The sequence below is a fragment of the Haliotis asinina genome, chromosome 11 (genome assembly GCF_037392515.1).
Source record: "Haliotis asinina isolate JCU_RB_2024 chromosome 11, JCU_Hal_asi_v2, whole genome shotgun sequence".
Taxonomy (NCBI): domain Eukaryota; kingdom Metazoa; phylum Mollusca; class Gastropoda; order Lepetellida; family Haliotidae; genus Haliotis; species Haliotis asinina.
In genome coordinates, this window is record NC_090290.1 from 56,739,869 (window position 1) to 56,756,301 (window position 16,433).

Genomic DNA, 16,433 nt, shown 5'->3' on the forward strand with positions numbered 1-16,433 from the left:
ATCATATCTTCTACCTTGGTGGAGTATATTGTGTATATCATCCGTAATAAATACACACGTGATACATCAATGCCATATCATATCTTCTACCTCGGTGGAGTATATTGTGTATATCATCCGTAATAAATACACACGTGATACATCAATGCCATATCATATCTTCTACCTCGGTGGAGTATATTGTGTATATCATCCGTAATAAATACACACGTGATACATCAATGCCATATCATATCTTCTACCTCGGTGGAGTATATTGTGTATATCATCCGTAATAAATACACACGTGATACATCAATGCCATATCATATCTTCTACCTTGGTGGAGTATATTGTGTATATCATCCGTAATAAATACACACGTGATACATCAATGCCATATCCGATCTTTTACCTTGGTGGAGTATATTGTGTATATCATCCGTAATAAATACACACGTGATACATCAATGCCATATCCGATCTTTTACCTCGGTGGAGTATATTGTGTATATCATCCGTAATAAATACACACGTGATACATCAATGCCATATCCGATCTTTTACCTTGGTGGAGTATATTGTGTATATCATCCGTAATAAATACACACGTGATACATCAATGCCATATCATATCTTCTACCTCGGTGGAGTATATTGTGTATATCATCCGTAATAAATACACACGTGATACATCAATGCCATATCATATCTTCTACCTCGGTGGAGTATATTGTGTATATCATCCGTAATAAATACACACGTGATACATCAATGCCATATCCGATCTACTACCTCGGTGGAGTATATTGTGTATATCATCCGTAATAAATACACACGTGATACATCAATGCCATATCCGATCTTTTACCTCGGTGGAGTATATTGTGTATATCATCCGTAATAAATACACACGTGATACATCAATGCCATATCCGATCTTTTACCTTGGTGGAGTATATTGTGTATATCATCCGTAATAAATACACACGTGATACATCAATGCCATATCCGATCTTTTACCTCGGTGGAGTATATTGTGTATATCATCCGTAATAAATACACACGTGATACATCAATGCCATATCATATCTTCTACCTCGGTGGAGTATATTGTGTATATCATCCGTAATAAATACACACGTGATACATCAATGCCATATCATATCTTCTACCTCGGTGGAGTATATTGTGTATATCATCCGTAATAAATACACACGTGATACATCAATGCCATATCCGATCTTCTACCTTGGTGGAGTATATTGTGTATATCATCCGTAATAAATACACACGTGATACATCAATGCCATATCATATCTTCTACCTCGGTGGAGTATATTGTGTATATCATCCGTAATAAATACACACGTGATACATCAATGCCATATCCGATCTTTTACCTTGGTGGAGTATATTGTGTATATCATCCGTAATAAATACACACGTGATACATCAATGCCATATCCGATCTTTTACCTTGGTGGAGTATATTGTGTATATCATCCGTAATAAATACACACGTGATACATCAATGCCATATCCGATCTTTTACCTCGGTGGAGTATATTGTGTATATCATCCGTAATAAATACACACGTGATACATCAATGCCATATCCGATCTTTTACCTCGGTGGAGTATATTGTGTATATCATCCGTAATAAATACACACGTGATACATCAATGCCATATCATATCTTCTACCTCGGTGGAGTATATTGTGTATATCATCCGTAATAAATACACACGTGATACATCAATGCCATATCCGATCTTTTACCTCGGTGGAGTATATTGTGTATATCATCCGTAATAAATACACACGTGATACATCAATGCCATATCCGATCTTTTACCTCGGTGGAGTATATTGTGTATATCATCCGTAATAAATACACACGTGATACATCAATGCCATATCATATCTTCTACCTCGGTGGAGTATATTGTGTATATCATCCGTAATAAATACACACGTGATACATCAATGCCATATCATATCTTCTACCTCGGTGGAGTATATTGTGTATATCATCCGTAATAAATACACACGTGATACATCAATGCCATATCCGATCTTTTACCTCGGTGGAGTATATTGTGTATATCATCCGTAATAAATACACACGTGATACATCAATGCCATATCATATCTTCTACCTCGGTGGAGTATATTGTGTATATCATCCGTAATAAATACACACGTGATACATCAATGCCATATCCGATCTTTTACCTCGGTGGAGTATATTGTGTATATCATCCGTAATAAATACATACGTGTGACGTCAGTAGGGTTTGCATTACCTAGCTAGTGTGGAGTTAAAGTTAGATTTACGCTAACCCTAAGTTCACCAAATCCCAGTCCGGGTCGTTCCAAATACGGATACTACCACGCTTAGTTTACAGCGTTAGGGTTTTATACCGAAACACCCCCCGTCCAAAATACATCAGTCGCTATTTGATATCAGGCCTGCATAAACTAATAGTACTCCCATCACCCCGTCCGCGTCCTTGTATAAAGCTCACGTCTCACCTTATGCTATTTTCTGGTCTTACATCGTGTTATTCTCTGGTTAAGTTTCACTATATAAAGTATGGCAAAGAGATAACCTCGACTATCGACTTCAGTAAAGAAACGCCCCGTGAAAATTTGATAATAATATGAAAACGGCGATGATCGCTGGTTTGAAATACCTTCGTTGGATTTTAATCAAAAGGTGTGTTCAGTCTCATACGAGGGATCCTACATGCATATCAGTCACTGGCTGCTTAATGAGTGATTCAAGACTTTTTACCCCGCGTTATTCCTGCAAGATGAACATCCGGATTAGAATTATCTTCTGTAATCCATGCTTGTAAGAGTCGACTAATGGTATCGGATGTCAGACTCGGATGTCAGTCTCATATCATCATATCCATATTGCGTAAGCCGATGCTCATGATGTTGATCACTGGATTGTCTCACCCAGACCCGATTATTTACAGACCGAGCCATATAGCTTGAATATTGACGCGTGTGGCGTAAAACTATACTCACTCATCCCACAGCGGGAGACACAAGTTGTTCCTTTGTCGGGAATAGAACCCGGGCCATCGGTATGACGAGCGAACGTATTACCTGCTTGGCTACCATGCCGACCACACTGCAGTAGAAGAGACTGGCTGGTATGCTGAAAAGGCTCTACATTCCCGCAAAATAAGGGCGAGGGACACAAAAACGTTGGACCAAGCTCTATAAATTCCCCGTCCGTCCGGAACGTACTGAAGATCAACCATGTTCGTAAGACATGTGATAAATAGCTGTATATGACAGATCCACCTGGACGGTTTCTCTGAAACAGGCAAACCGGCGGTTGACAGAATGGAGATCTTTCATTGTTTTTCTATCGTAAGGTAACTCGCTGTGTTGCGTCCCTTGTCAAGCAATAGCCTATAATCGTTGGTAGTTAGAACCCCAGTTGGAACCGACCGTGGTTCTAGCCATGTCGGGAGCATGTCCGTGCTTTAGGGTTTCACGAGGTAAATATCGTAGACAAGTTACAAAGCTATTGACATATATTTCTTCCGCCAATCCGTTACCAAACATCGATTACCTGCAAAACTGTCGAAGCTGCGTAAAGCAATATTCACTCACTCACTCCTTTCCACACTGCAAACGGCCGCCATATAGCTGGAATATATACTGCAAACAGCCGCCATATAGCTGGGACATATACTGCAAACGGCCGCCATATAGCTGGGACATATACTGCAAACGGCCGCCATATAGTTGGAATATATATTGCTGGACGTGGCGTTAAAGCAACAAACACTAACATTGAAACGTCGGAATGGAACGAGTCCACAATATCCCCATGTTATGGAATGTGAATTTGATTTCACTGGGTCTCCTTTTCAATTCATATGGAGGTATTTGGTCCTGTCAACTTATATTGAACAGACTAAGCTGTAGTCTTGGGCCTGAATAACTAAACGCTCTACTTTACGTGGTGTTATAACGAATACTGCGGCGTTATACCTAATTCACGCACTAACTCACTAGGATGTAGGTGCGGGACACCACACCATATTAATATAAAGGCGAGCTTTACAATACACTTATTACTTCCATGCAATCTTTGACTGTAAGGGCACCTGTCGTAAACCTATTCCTGCTAAAACCACATACAACAGCAAATGATATACTCGATATATCTTGATATAATACAAGAGGTTATCGTGGGATATAGTTCACGGACAGCATCACCATTCATTTATCAAAAAAATAAAAAAATAAAATCATGACCCAAACATTAATATAAACTCACTTAAATCGTCATATGGAAGTAGACTAACAGCTAGTCTCTAAAATTAACATATTTAGAGAAAATAAAAGTTTTTGAATGAAAATTATAAATGCATTAAAAAAGAAGCCATTTAAGAGACTTTGTTCATTTTCTGAAGCTGTTGAAATCTAGATTTGCGTGGGCTTTCTTAGATATATTTGCTTCAGGTTCTCTATGACAGAGTAACATATGGAGTAACATAGGTTCAGTATCACCAGAAGATGACAAAGTTGGGCGAGTTTCGTTTCACGCCGCTTCAAGCAATCTACCAGATATATCACGGCGGGGGACATCACAGATGGGCTCCACATATTGTACCCATACGAGGAATCGAAGCCGGAAAAAGAAGTAAAGGAAGAACTACTTTGCCTCTGAATACACACCATGGACAGGATATAAACGTATTCATCAATAGTTATTGGGATATAAAAGATGCGAATTGAGGAAAACAGTATTCTTGAAGGTGCAGAATTTTCGATGAAAATCCAGCATATGAAGATAATTGTTTGTGGAATTCCTAAGTTTATGAGCACGCATGGTCAGACTGTCTCTACGGAATCCCGGTCTGGTGTACCGATCGTGTTCATTGATATGACTCAAGAACTGTTAAATAGGATACAATGACAAATTAGCTGGTGGGCCGGATGTCTTGAGGGTGGGTCTAGCACTCTCGTGCCTGTCGTTCGTCTGGCTCGAGGAATAGCGCTGGAATATCCCTTACAATGACCTAAAACAACATACTCTCAACCACAGCCATGCTCAACCTATATACGACCAAGAACCGTCTTGTCGAAGTTAAAGGTACCTACGAGAATACTTCGAATTACATTCGTGGACTAATTACTTAATGTAGAATACACAGACACAAAGCTTTTATCACGAGAGAGCTGTACGTTCTATTCATCATACTTCGAAACTACGGTGAATATTTTGGCTGATTATCTATTCATGTATCGCATTGCGCGTGGCTTGAATTACTCCAAACTACAAACGTTACATCAAAGAAAAAAAATATACAAACAAAGCCAAACAAAATGCCGTCTGGTATGAATTATACATGATGTCATATCTCTTGAACCACTTCATCTATCGTCCGCGTCAATAAAAGTCGAACTTCCTATCACCCAAGTTGTCGGATTACAGTAATTATTTGACACATTCTATGTCGGCATAAACCATCGAAAATTGCATGCTAAACTTGTGTATTTCCGGACATCACTTCCGCATTACGACGGCTGACATTTCAATTCAAATGCTGCTAATTTGCTTTCTCTGTTGAGGAGATTTGCTACGAGTGTGGAAATGCCATCGCCGTTCCGATATATATAACGACAACTGTTGATGTCAGTTTTGAATCCCGAGCTCCATGACCTCTGACCTCTGAGAGTATCAATTCCTGGAGGATATCGACTGGGATTGTTTGTGGAAGAGTATATCGCTGTTATAACGAAGCGAGCGGTGCCGTTATTAGCATACGACACGTGCTTTGTGTTTACGTTTGCAGAAGTCGTCTGTTGCAGATCGTCTAGGGGTAACTTGTGACAAGCAGGGCTGGAAAGGGGCGGAGGAAAGTTTGGTACTTCGACAAGACAACGAGGATCGCGAAACTTTCAGCGTTCGGAATGAAGGTTCGTATACGTTTGGTAAACCGTTTCATCTCATTTCCGATATCAAAGTAACTTTTCATGTGACACAGGGGATGTTTCGTGACCTCCAGTCATCGTTACCATTTCGACATGGCCTGCTCCAGCTTTGATGAAATTTAATCCCACTGTCCTAGAAGTATAGATTCTGGGCAGACGTGCAATGTTTCTAGACCTGGTAGTTGTGTGTGTAATGAGGTCTAATGCGTGTAACATGACCTGTCTATGACGCCTTACAACTGCAGTATTTTGATTTTATAGGACGTTGTGTCAGCAGACGACAGCACGACCATTCAGTGCAAAGTGAAGGATTCCGAAAGTCCTGAAAGAAGTTCCGGATCCAAGCCGGACAGTTGTGACACTCCTCCAGAGGATACTGATACAAAGGACAAGGTCCAAGATCCACCCAAATCAGACGCTACCCCACCAGTGGAAAAGGATAAAGTAAGAATTACTGCTCATTGACATGCATCCAATAGCAGCCAACAAATCAGGGAGAAAAATATTTCTGCTTCATTGGAAAGGTGTCCTTCCCAGTGTTTAGGGGATGGGAGAAAGGAGGGATCAGGTTTGGAGGAGATGTTGAGGATAAGCCTGTAATTGGATGGGCAGGTTTATCAACTGACCTGTTGCAGGTAGAAAGGAGAGTAGAGAATGGCAAATATCCTGACTATCTGTCTTTGAAATGATAATAGGTATTTTGATTTTTCAAGCGTTTAAACATGTCTGTTCACAGTCAGGCTCAAAGACTGAAAACAACGGAGCACTTTAAAAAAATCGAACGTGTTTGGAATTATGATGAGAGTATATATCATCAATTCAGCTGTACCAAGACAATAATTTGGGTTACATCTTCATATGCTTATCCTTGTAGCTGCGTGAACCAAATTAGGTCAAAACAACCATGAGCATGTGTCATTATTAACTGTGGTTCATCAGCTAGGAGAGACAAGACAGTATGGCAGGGATCTCATTAAACGGATCTTAAATACATTAATTGAATTATCATTCTTATGTCCATAATCTCTGATTAACAGAATATAGGAAATGTTTATTGTATGCCTTAGTTATGTTCCGTCAGATTGTTTTAGCTGATAATACACATTTGATTAGCGTGGAAAGACAAATATGTGATAGAGCATCCTGGCGAGACATTTTGATGACAGACTTGTTGTTTAGTGGGCATCTGTTATGGAGACTTCTCCAGTCAAGTTTTCACTTTGGATAGTCCTGACATTGTTGGCAGTGTGCTAATCTGCTATCATAGATGCGTAATCTGGTTATGCACTGTTTACATAGCAGATTTTATTACGGAACAGGTGGGGGAGTGAGGTGTATGAGGATTAACCCTTTTAGTGCCCTCACATCAGATACACTGTCTTGAATCCTCATCTCAAAGATTTTAAGCGTTGGTACTTGTTACGAGTATCAGCAATGGAAGTTCTTCATATCACATGTACACCTGTTTAATATGATAGGAACTTCATGATAAGCCGCCAGCCCTAGCATTCTCCAAACGGGTTATGATATATTATTAATATATATAGCCATCCGCTGGATATAATGGTGAATCCATAGCTAGAACGTTTGTCCCAATAAAGGAAATAAGTATCTGTATTGAAGGGGATGTTTTTTATAGCCTGATATGAAGGTTAACATAGTCTACTTATAGTATTTATTGTATGTAATGTTTTGTGTGGTTTATGAAAATATACAGCACATGTAGGGCTGAATATTGGATAAAATAGGTGTGGTTAAATGAGTTGTGGTTTTACGTCACTTTGGTAGTATTTCAGCCACGTAGCAGCTAAACTAGGTTTTGGATTTCCTGAGTTAAACGTATATTATCAGGGATTAATAGGCGGAAAATAGTGAGTGTGTTTAGTTTCAAGACACCTTTAGCAAAATATCAGCAATATCACTGTGGGGACCCTAGAAATAAGCTATACACATTGTACCCATGTGGGGAATTGAACCTGGGTCTTCAGTATGATGAGGCTACCCACCTATCTGGATATGGCATCTTAAAAGTCACTTAATTATTTGACAGGTTTAAACCATATATTTCCTTTTTAGTGGTGAATATGTTGGAAGTTTGAGCCTCTAGATGAACAAAACTGTATGAAGATACTGAAATTGGCTATGTCAGTCTGTCATGTTTTGTTTTTGGAGCATAAATCATAAAATGTTAAAGATTTCCTTCTGAAACTTTATGCGCATATCAGAGAATATCTTGCATAACATCAGGTATAGGAAGAACTGGTACATTTTAGTTTTCAGGATTATAAGATTTCTTTAAAAAATTCATATCCAGTTCATTGATTTAGACATGGATTCAAAGGAGGTTAGCATTCCAGGACAATGTTCAAACCATTCAGTATATCTTCATGAAACTTTATGTACTCATTTGCTTGAGCTTGAGCTATTGCTAGATGTTATTGTTTTTATATTTTCAAGATTTCCAAGGCAGCATATTGTACTATGGTCCAAGTAGATCCACGTAGAGAGTATAACTCATATAACCATTTGCTGATGTTGAGATCTGATTAGTTTATGTGATATTGCTAATGTGCTATATACACTCGTGAACAATTTCAGTCATTTTGTGAAATGGCTTGGAGGATCAGTCATTTCGTGTCAGTTTGTGTATCAACAATCAATATACTTCAATCATTTCATGATAATTTGATGATAATTTCTTTTTATCTATATGTGGTGGACAGACATTTGTGAGGTACGGCTGCTCTGGACACAGCAAGTATCAAACAAACAGGTGTAACTCATGGTAACTGCTTCAAAGCCAAGCTGAAGTACAACAGTCGCTGCCGCAGTGTTTTAACTGTTAGTGACAATAAATGATTTTGAAATTGTGATCCGCATTTGTAGATGAAGCTGTTAAGTGAAGTTTCATGAAACGACGGAAATATATATTGAGGATACTGTACGACCATCCATGTAATGCCATTTTTATTAAATGATTAAACGATTTGGTATCAAATGAACCAAAGCATGTTTGATTCTAAATCTTTCACGAGTTAAATAAAAATGGTATTTCATAGAAGCAAGTTTTATATTCTGTTTTTAATCTCCAGCTGAAAATTGATAGAATCTGCAGCTACACTGCCTACAGTGTGTGAGGACTTTTAGCTTTCTGTGAATCAAGCAAGGACTAGTACCATTGTGACAGCAGCATTAGTTGTGTGATGTCAAAAGTAGGTATCATTATGATGTCATACATCTGCTGGTATTACACTAGTACAATATTGCCTTTTAGTCATTTCATGAAATGACTGATATCAGAATCTGAATATAACATGTATACTACCTGGGAGGAGAATAAAACCACATACACCACAATGAGATACTGCTACAACTTATATTACATGAGGATATCTCGTATTGCTAACATTCACAATATAACTGAGCATGCTCAGTTAATGCAAGTATATGTTGTATATCAGAAGATATATGTCATATATCACAAAGTAAATGTTGCATATCAAGAAATATATGTTACCTGGTTTGGAATGTCTATTACTAAGGTAAACATTCAAAGTTGACTCAAACTTTGTAAAAGCTTCTTGAATGGCTGCTCTTTCTCTATTTAACTCAGTCCATTTCCCTCTAATGTTTGATCCTAATTCCTCTCTAGAACTTTCTGTTTGAACTCGCCATGAATCTGTTGAAACTGTTCCAGAGCAGCATCTGCCATCCTCACTTTGTTTTCCTGCAGAGTTATCTTGTACTTAGTTTAGAAGATAATACAACCATCTTCTTGTTCGCTGTCTTTATTTTGTTATTTCATAGTGAAATATCTCCTAATGCCATTTTGACAAGTACCTCAATAAATTTTTATGTTTATATCAGACCTGTCAATACCTCGTTGAAAGCCACATGCTTTTACCTGTTGTATTTTCTAGATTTTAAGATATATTCCTTTTACAAATTAAAGAACAAATAATTTTACAATGAGTTGCAAACCCCCTCTCAACATTTAAATGTACATCAATTATACAGTGGCAGATATTAATTGCTTATAAAACTGGGAGCAAAACTATCTCAATAAACCTTAAGTCGGTGGAAAACACTGCAGCACCAACCCAACCTTTTTCTGACCTCATGCCGTATGTCTTCAGTCACCCACTTCCAGTTCAGACTGTTAACTGGACCAAAGCAGTTAAAGCAAATTAATTCCTTACATTATATATCAGGAAATATTTGTTATACATCACAGAATACAAGTAATGCATCTCTACCTACGTGTCATCTATCAGGAAATGCATGCTATATGTCAATTCTCTACATGTTATATGTAAAGAACAACATGTTAAATATCAAGAACTACATATTATATATTCAACTTTATCTGTCATGTATCGGGAATTATATGTTATATATCATGAACCACATGTTATATGGCAGAAAATACATGTGCCATATATTGGGAACTACATGTTATAAATATATCAGAAGCACATACATATCAAGTAATGCACATATATCAGAACTGTCTGTTGTATATCAAGAAGTACATGTTATATATCAGAATTAGATGTTATGTGTCCAAAAATACATGTTATATATCAAAACTACATGTTATGTGTCAGGAACTACATGTTACACATCAGGAAATGCATTTGAGATGTTGGAACTACATGTCACTTATCAAGAACTACAAACTATATATATCGAGAAATACATGTTATATATTCAACACTATCTGTTATATTTCAGGAAAGGAAATGCATGTTATATGCCAGGAACTACATCTGGAAATGTGTGTTATATGCCAGGAGCTACATGTTATATATCAGGAAATGCATTTTATATATTAGAAACCACATTTTATATATCAATAACTACATGTTATATATTCAACACTATCTGTTGTGTATCAGGAACTAATTGATATATATATCATGAACCACATGTTATATGGCAGAAATTACACATGTCATATTTTGGAAACTGCATGTTATCTATCAGAAACTACATGTTATGTAGGGGAACTACGTGTTACATTTCAGAACAACATGTTATATATCCAGTAATACACATTATATATAAAAAGTATGTGTTATATGTGTGGGGGGAACTATGAGTTACATATCAAAACTACATGTTATATATCCAGTAATGCACATTTTGTATCAGAACTACTTGTTATATATCCAGAACTGCATGTTTTTTGTCAGGTCATAATTACATGTTATATATTATGAATACATGCTGTACATCAGAAAATACATGTATCACCTGTATGAAATACATCACCATCACATGTATCAAATACATCACCATCATCCATATCAAATACATCACCATCATCCATGTCAAATGCATCACCAATATCAAGTGCATCACCATCACCCTTTATCAACTTCATCACCTATATAAAATACATCACCATCACCTGTATCAGATACATCACTATCATCCATATCAAATACATCACCATCATCCATGTCAAATGCATCACCAATTTCAAGTGCATCACCATCACCCTTTATCAACTTCATCACCTATATAAAATACATCACCATCACCTGTATCAGATACATCACTATCATCCATATCAAATACATCACCATCATCCATCTCAAATGCATCACCAATTTCAAGTGCATCACCATCACCCTTTATCAACTTCATCACCTATATAAAATACATCACCATCACCTGTATCAGATACATCACTATCATCCATATCAAATACATCACCATCATCCATGTCAAATGCATCACCAATTTCAAGTGCATCACCATCACCCTTTATCAACTTCATCACCTATATAAAATACATCACCATCACCTGTATCAGATACATCACTATCATCCATATCAAATACATCACCATCATCCATGTCAAATGCATCACCAATTTCAAGTGCATCACCATCACCTGTATCAACTTCATCACCTATATCAATTACATCACCATCGCCAATATCAAATACATCACCATCACGAATATCAAATACATCACCATCACCTGTATCAGATACATCACTATCATCCATATCAAATACATTACCATCATCCATGTCAAATGCATTGCCATCATGTTTGATGTCATAATTACATTTTATACATCATGAATACATGCTATATATCAGAACTACATGTATCACCTGCATGAAACACATCACCATCACCTGTATCAAATACATCACCATCATCTGTATCAAATACTTCACTATGTAATAACTAATCCTCTTTTGTTTTATTCTTAAATACCATAGATTTAGGTTTTCTTTGCCATGTTGATGTGGAAAATATATAGCAAGACAAAACCCTTCAAATTTTAGGAAGTAAGTCCTATTTATCAAGTAGCATTGAGTCATTTTTGCTGGAACACTGCTCTTTAGTTTGTCGTCTATGAAATTCGACCACAGGTCATGCTGACCTTAGCATCGCTTACTGTCCAGAGATTATGACTTGCAGAGTTGTCTTTCTGTATTTTCATAATAATATGTTAAACAGCTGTACTGAGAAGGGAAGACATTCCAGATAGTGTAGACAGAAGCTGTGTGATACCACATGATAAAAACATTAACCCTTTAAGTACTGAGTGTTTTTGTGATAAGTAGCATTATAGACAGCTGAGGTGTGGAATCTTCATCATTTTGATAATAAACATGTACTTTTGAATATTATTTACTTGAATGTTAATGGCTGTTTCCTGGGTTGAGATTAAGGAGATTATTATAAAGATGCTGCTGATGGCATCTTCGTGAGGATAGTTCATGGAGGTCTGATCCGTGGGTTGGGGAGGGGGATGGTATGTGACTTCACCAAATCCACTGCATCACGATACTGGGTGCCATCACGCTATAATCATATTGATAAATCGTGCATTGATACAAGTAGTATATATCCCAGCGTTAGGGGTTTTCAACAGTATAAGACAAAAACGTAATTTTTATCTTTAATATCATTTAAAGTTTTGATTTTGCTAACCTTGAGTGAGAAAGGTATATTCATCTATTTCACACAAAAGTATCATGTGTTTCCAACAAAAATAGCGTTTAAAACATCGTATCGGCGAAACTGCAGTCGCTTGTCACATCCGGGTATTTTTGTATGTGTTTTCAACGATGAGCCATACTTTTCCCTCCGCACTGCGAGAGAGTGTTTTGATCACGTGGCTTCCTGTTTCATACATAACCTGTCACTAGCAGACGGATGATCTTGTTGAATTTTGCTCGCTATTTTTTGTTATACAGGCAATTGATTTTGCATCTGAAGTGGTATTAACGATCGAGGGTAAATAATATTGTTGTTCATTTGCTCTTTACACAACTTAATTTCACGATTTAAATTATCAATAAAACGTCTCACGACAGGAACTGGGCATCCGCCCTACCGATGAAACTGTTTATTCACTCCGATCGCGCATGTACTTCCTCGATATAGCGCTAGCAATGCAATCGTCGAAATCACCAGAACGTCGAATTCAGCTCGCTTTGGGATATGTGTTTGTTTGAATAAAACATGTTTCAAAGGGTGACATGTAACAAAGGACTTTTCCCACAGTATGACCCTGTCCATGGTGGGATGAAATCACAATGTTGATATATTGCCCCCCAAATGCTTGAAAACAATTTATTATATAGGTGCCTACCACAAAAATTAAGATATTGGAAACATGAAAACCCAAGTGAGCCCATTTTAACTCTTTTGGTTTGATTCTATCAGCTAAAATAGGCTGGATGAGTGGATAGGTTTTACACTGATTACACTTATATCACATTAACATAGGATTTTATTTTTTAGCGGGGAAAATTAATGGACTTTTTTCATATTCTTGCAAAAATACAACTGGCTGAACCATAAACCAAGAATTTACATTGGTCTGGCCAAAAACAATCTAAGCTGCTTTATAGAATCTGATTCCCTTGCATGGCAGCCTTCACTGGGGAAACCCATGATCATTAGACAATAACTGTATTAAGTAATATAAGACCAATGCAGATTATTGGATGCTCTGGTTCTGACCTGACTATTTTCAGATTGCTGTAATATAATTGAAAAATTGCTGAGTGTGGTGTTAGACAAGAAAGTTATATACAGTCAAACCCCGTTGTGTCGAACTCGTCGAGTCCAAGGGGAAAGTTCGACTTATCCGAGTGTTCGACACATCTGTCAGCATTGAAAGAACCAACACGACCACGGTGCTTAACACATTGTTATTTTGCAGTAGGATACACATACGAACAATATATCTTTGCAATAAACGTTTACGGCAGTATTGATCTTTAAATTGCAACATGTACAAATGTAAATCAATTCAATCACTTTATTCGTCATGGCAAATAAATATGCATACAAAAAGATAAGAACAAGAATAATTTAACAAACTCACAAGCGATCCCATTTAGTTGACAGCACTAATTCATTTTCAGTCAGTATAAAAAGTTGTATAGTTCATACAAACGGAATCGGAATGTACATACGCGTACATGTGGGGAATTTATCTCTTAAAAAAAATCTGAATTTACAGTCTGTTTGTCGTTCGGGCATGGCATCACAGCAGAATTGCTCAAAAAAGTTTCTTAATGTATTAAGCATTTTTAATCCATGTATATGCCAAATTCAGTTGCAATTTCTGCTTTGGATTTTCCACCCGACTCCACAGCTATGACAGCCTCGTATTTTGTCTCTATTGTCTTCACAGATAATTTTCGCTTTTTAGGTGTAACATGCGATCCAGTTATCCCCCCGGGCTGATCGGGTCCTTCGCTGAATTGCTCTGCCATGTTACTAACCGTACTGGTTAAAAAAATTGAGCCTACACCTTAAATACTAAACCAAAAACAAAACATCAATTAAGATAATCCAACTCCGTTTTCCTCACTTCTCATTTTGTATTTTCAAGGAAATCACATGACCGCTAACATAGACTGTCACATGACAACAACATGCGCCATTGTTTGTTTAGAGATATCCTGTCGGTCCGTGATCAACGTGTCACTGGTAACAACTTAATTATGGTTAATTGTTTGAGTAAAGTTCAGTTGGTAAGTGTGTTGACAATGTGTGTATAGATGCGTAGTTAAACATGTCACTTGATTGTTGAGTCCGTTAATCGTTACTTTTGATCTTTAGGTAGCACGTTTATGAGGATGACTTCCGATTGCGCGACTGAAGTTTTCAGTTGCAACAACCAGCTTTGACAGTTCGAGACAAAAGGGTAAATTTGTATTTGTTAGAGCCTTTGGGGACCCTAAAATGAGTTCGACACAACCGGGAATTCGACACATCTAGTTCGACACATCAGGGAAAAAATAATGATAAATATAAGGAAATCGGCAGGGACCGAGATGTCAGTTCGACACATCCGAGAATTCGTCTCAACCGAGTTCGAGACAATGGGGTTCGACTGTATAATCATCGCTTAACATCTAATGAAAAGGGCTTGTTGTATTATACAAACAGTTTACGTTGTTTCCAATCATATTTATATATTATGTTACTCTGAGTGATAAAAACGACTATCAATATATGTTTGCTCTCAGACCCTTTTTGAGTTTACTTTGGTTTTTCATTATTTTCTCTTCTTGTTTCTTTTTGTTTCAGTAAATGTATATTTTTGGAGAGAAAAAATAAAGTTTTCATTGAACTATTTCTCCAGGCTCAGAGAAGTAATGTCTCTTGTGCAAAAAATTCCTTGTAATGACATATACATATTGGTGAAAGTAAGACTTATCTTGCTGACTATGGCTGTGATTACTCTGACAGAGACATTGAAAAGTACTGTTAGCTGGACCTGGCATGTTTACAGCCCTGTATACTGAAGTGGGCTGTATCAAATGAGTGACTTACGAGTCAGGGCGATGTGTGGGTATCTGTAGTACAATAACTTTGTGTATGTGCGTTCTAACGCAGTACTTTCCCATTACCGCTCAGTCACGAGATGAGGTACGGCCATCTGAGGGATGAAGCAGATGTTTCTCCCAGTTGCTCCAGTGCACTTGTAATTATTTTCTGATTGTTTTTGTCACAATCAGTTCCTGTGAAGGCAAACTGCATGTGTCTATTCAATGAGCTAGTTAGGATTTCACATTCCTCAGCCTGTTGAAGTGAATGCCTGGGGGTATAGAGTAACAGGGATTTAATCTGTGTCTGCCACAGTTAAGCTCTAGTGACTTTCTGTACAGCTTGTGACAGTGTTACATAGTGTGCACTTTGTAACTTTCTGTACATCTTGTGACAGTGTTACATAGTGTGCACTTTGTAACTTTCTGTACATCTTGTGACAGTGTTACATAGTGTGCACTTTGTAACTTTCTGTGCAGCTTGTGGCAGTGTTACATAGTGTGGTTTTTGTAACTTTCTGTACAGCTTGTGGCAGTGTTACATAGTGTGGTTTTTGTAACTTTCTGTGCAGCTTGTGGCAGTGTTCCATAGTGTGCAGTTTGTAACTTTCTGTACATCTTGTGACAGTATTACATAGTGTGCACTTTGTAACTTTCTGTGC

The 16,433-nt window shown here is 37.4% G+C and overlaps 1 protein-coding gene across 2 annotated transcripts in view; it reads left to right on the plus strand.

Annotated features, from left to right (window-relative positions):
• Positions 1 to 5,833: 5,833 nt before the first annotated feature.
• Positions 5,834 to 16,433, plus strand: part of LOC137255811 (RNA-binding motif, single-stranded-interacting protein 3-like) — a 324,056-nt gene continuing 313,456 nt past the window's right edge. For both annotated transcript variants that reach the window (XM_067793352.1, XM_067793353.1), the window contains exons 1-2: positions 5,834 to 5,938; positions 6,215 to 6,397. In XM_067793352.1, coding sequence (XP_067649453.1) covers positions 5,933 to 5,938; positions 6,215 to 6,397 — 189 coding nt within the window. In that variant the 5' untranslated portion in view covers positions 5,834 to 5,932. The remainder of the gene's footprint in view (positions 5,939 to 6,214; positions 6,398 to 16,433) is intronic.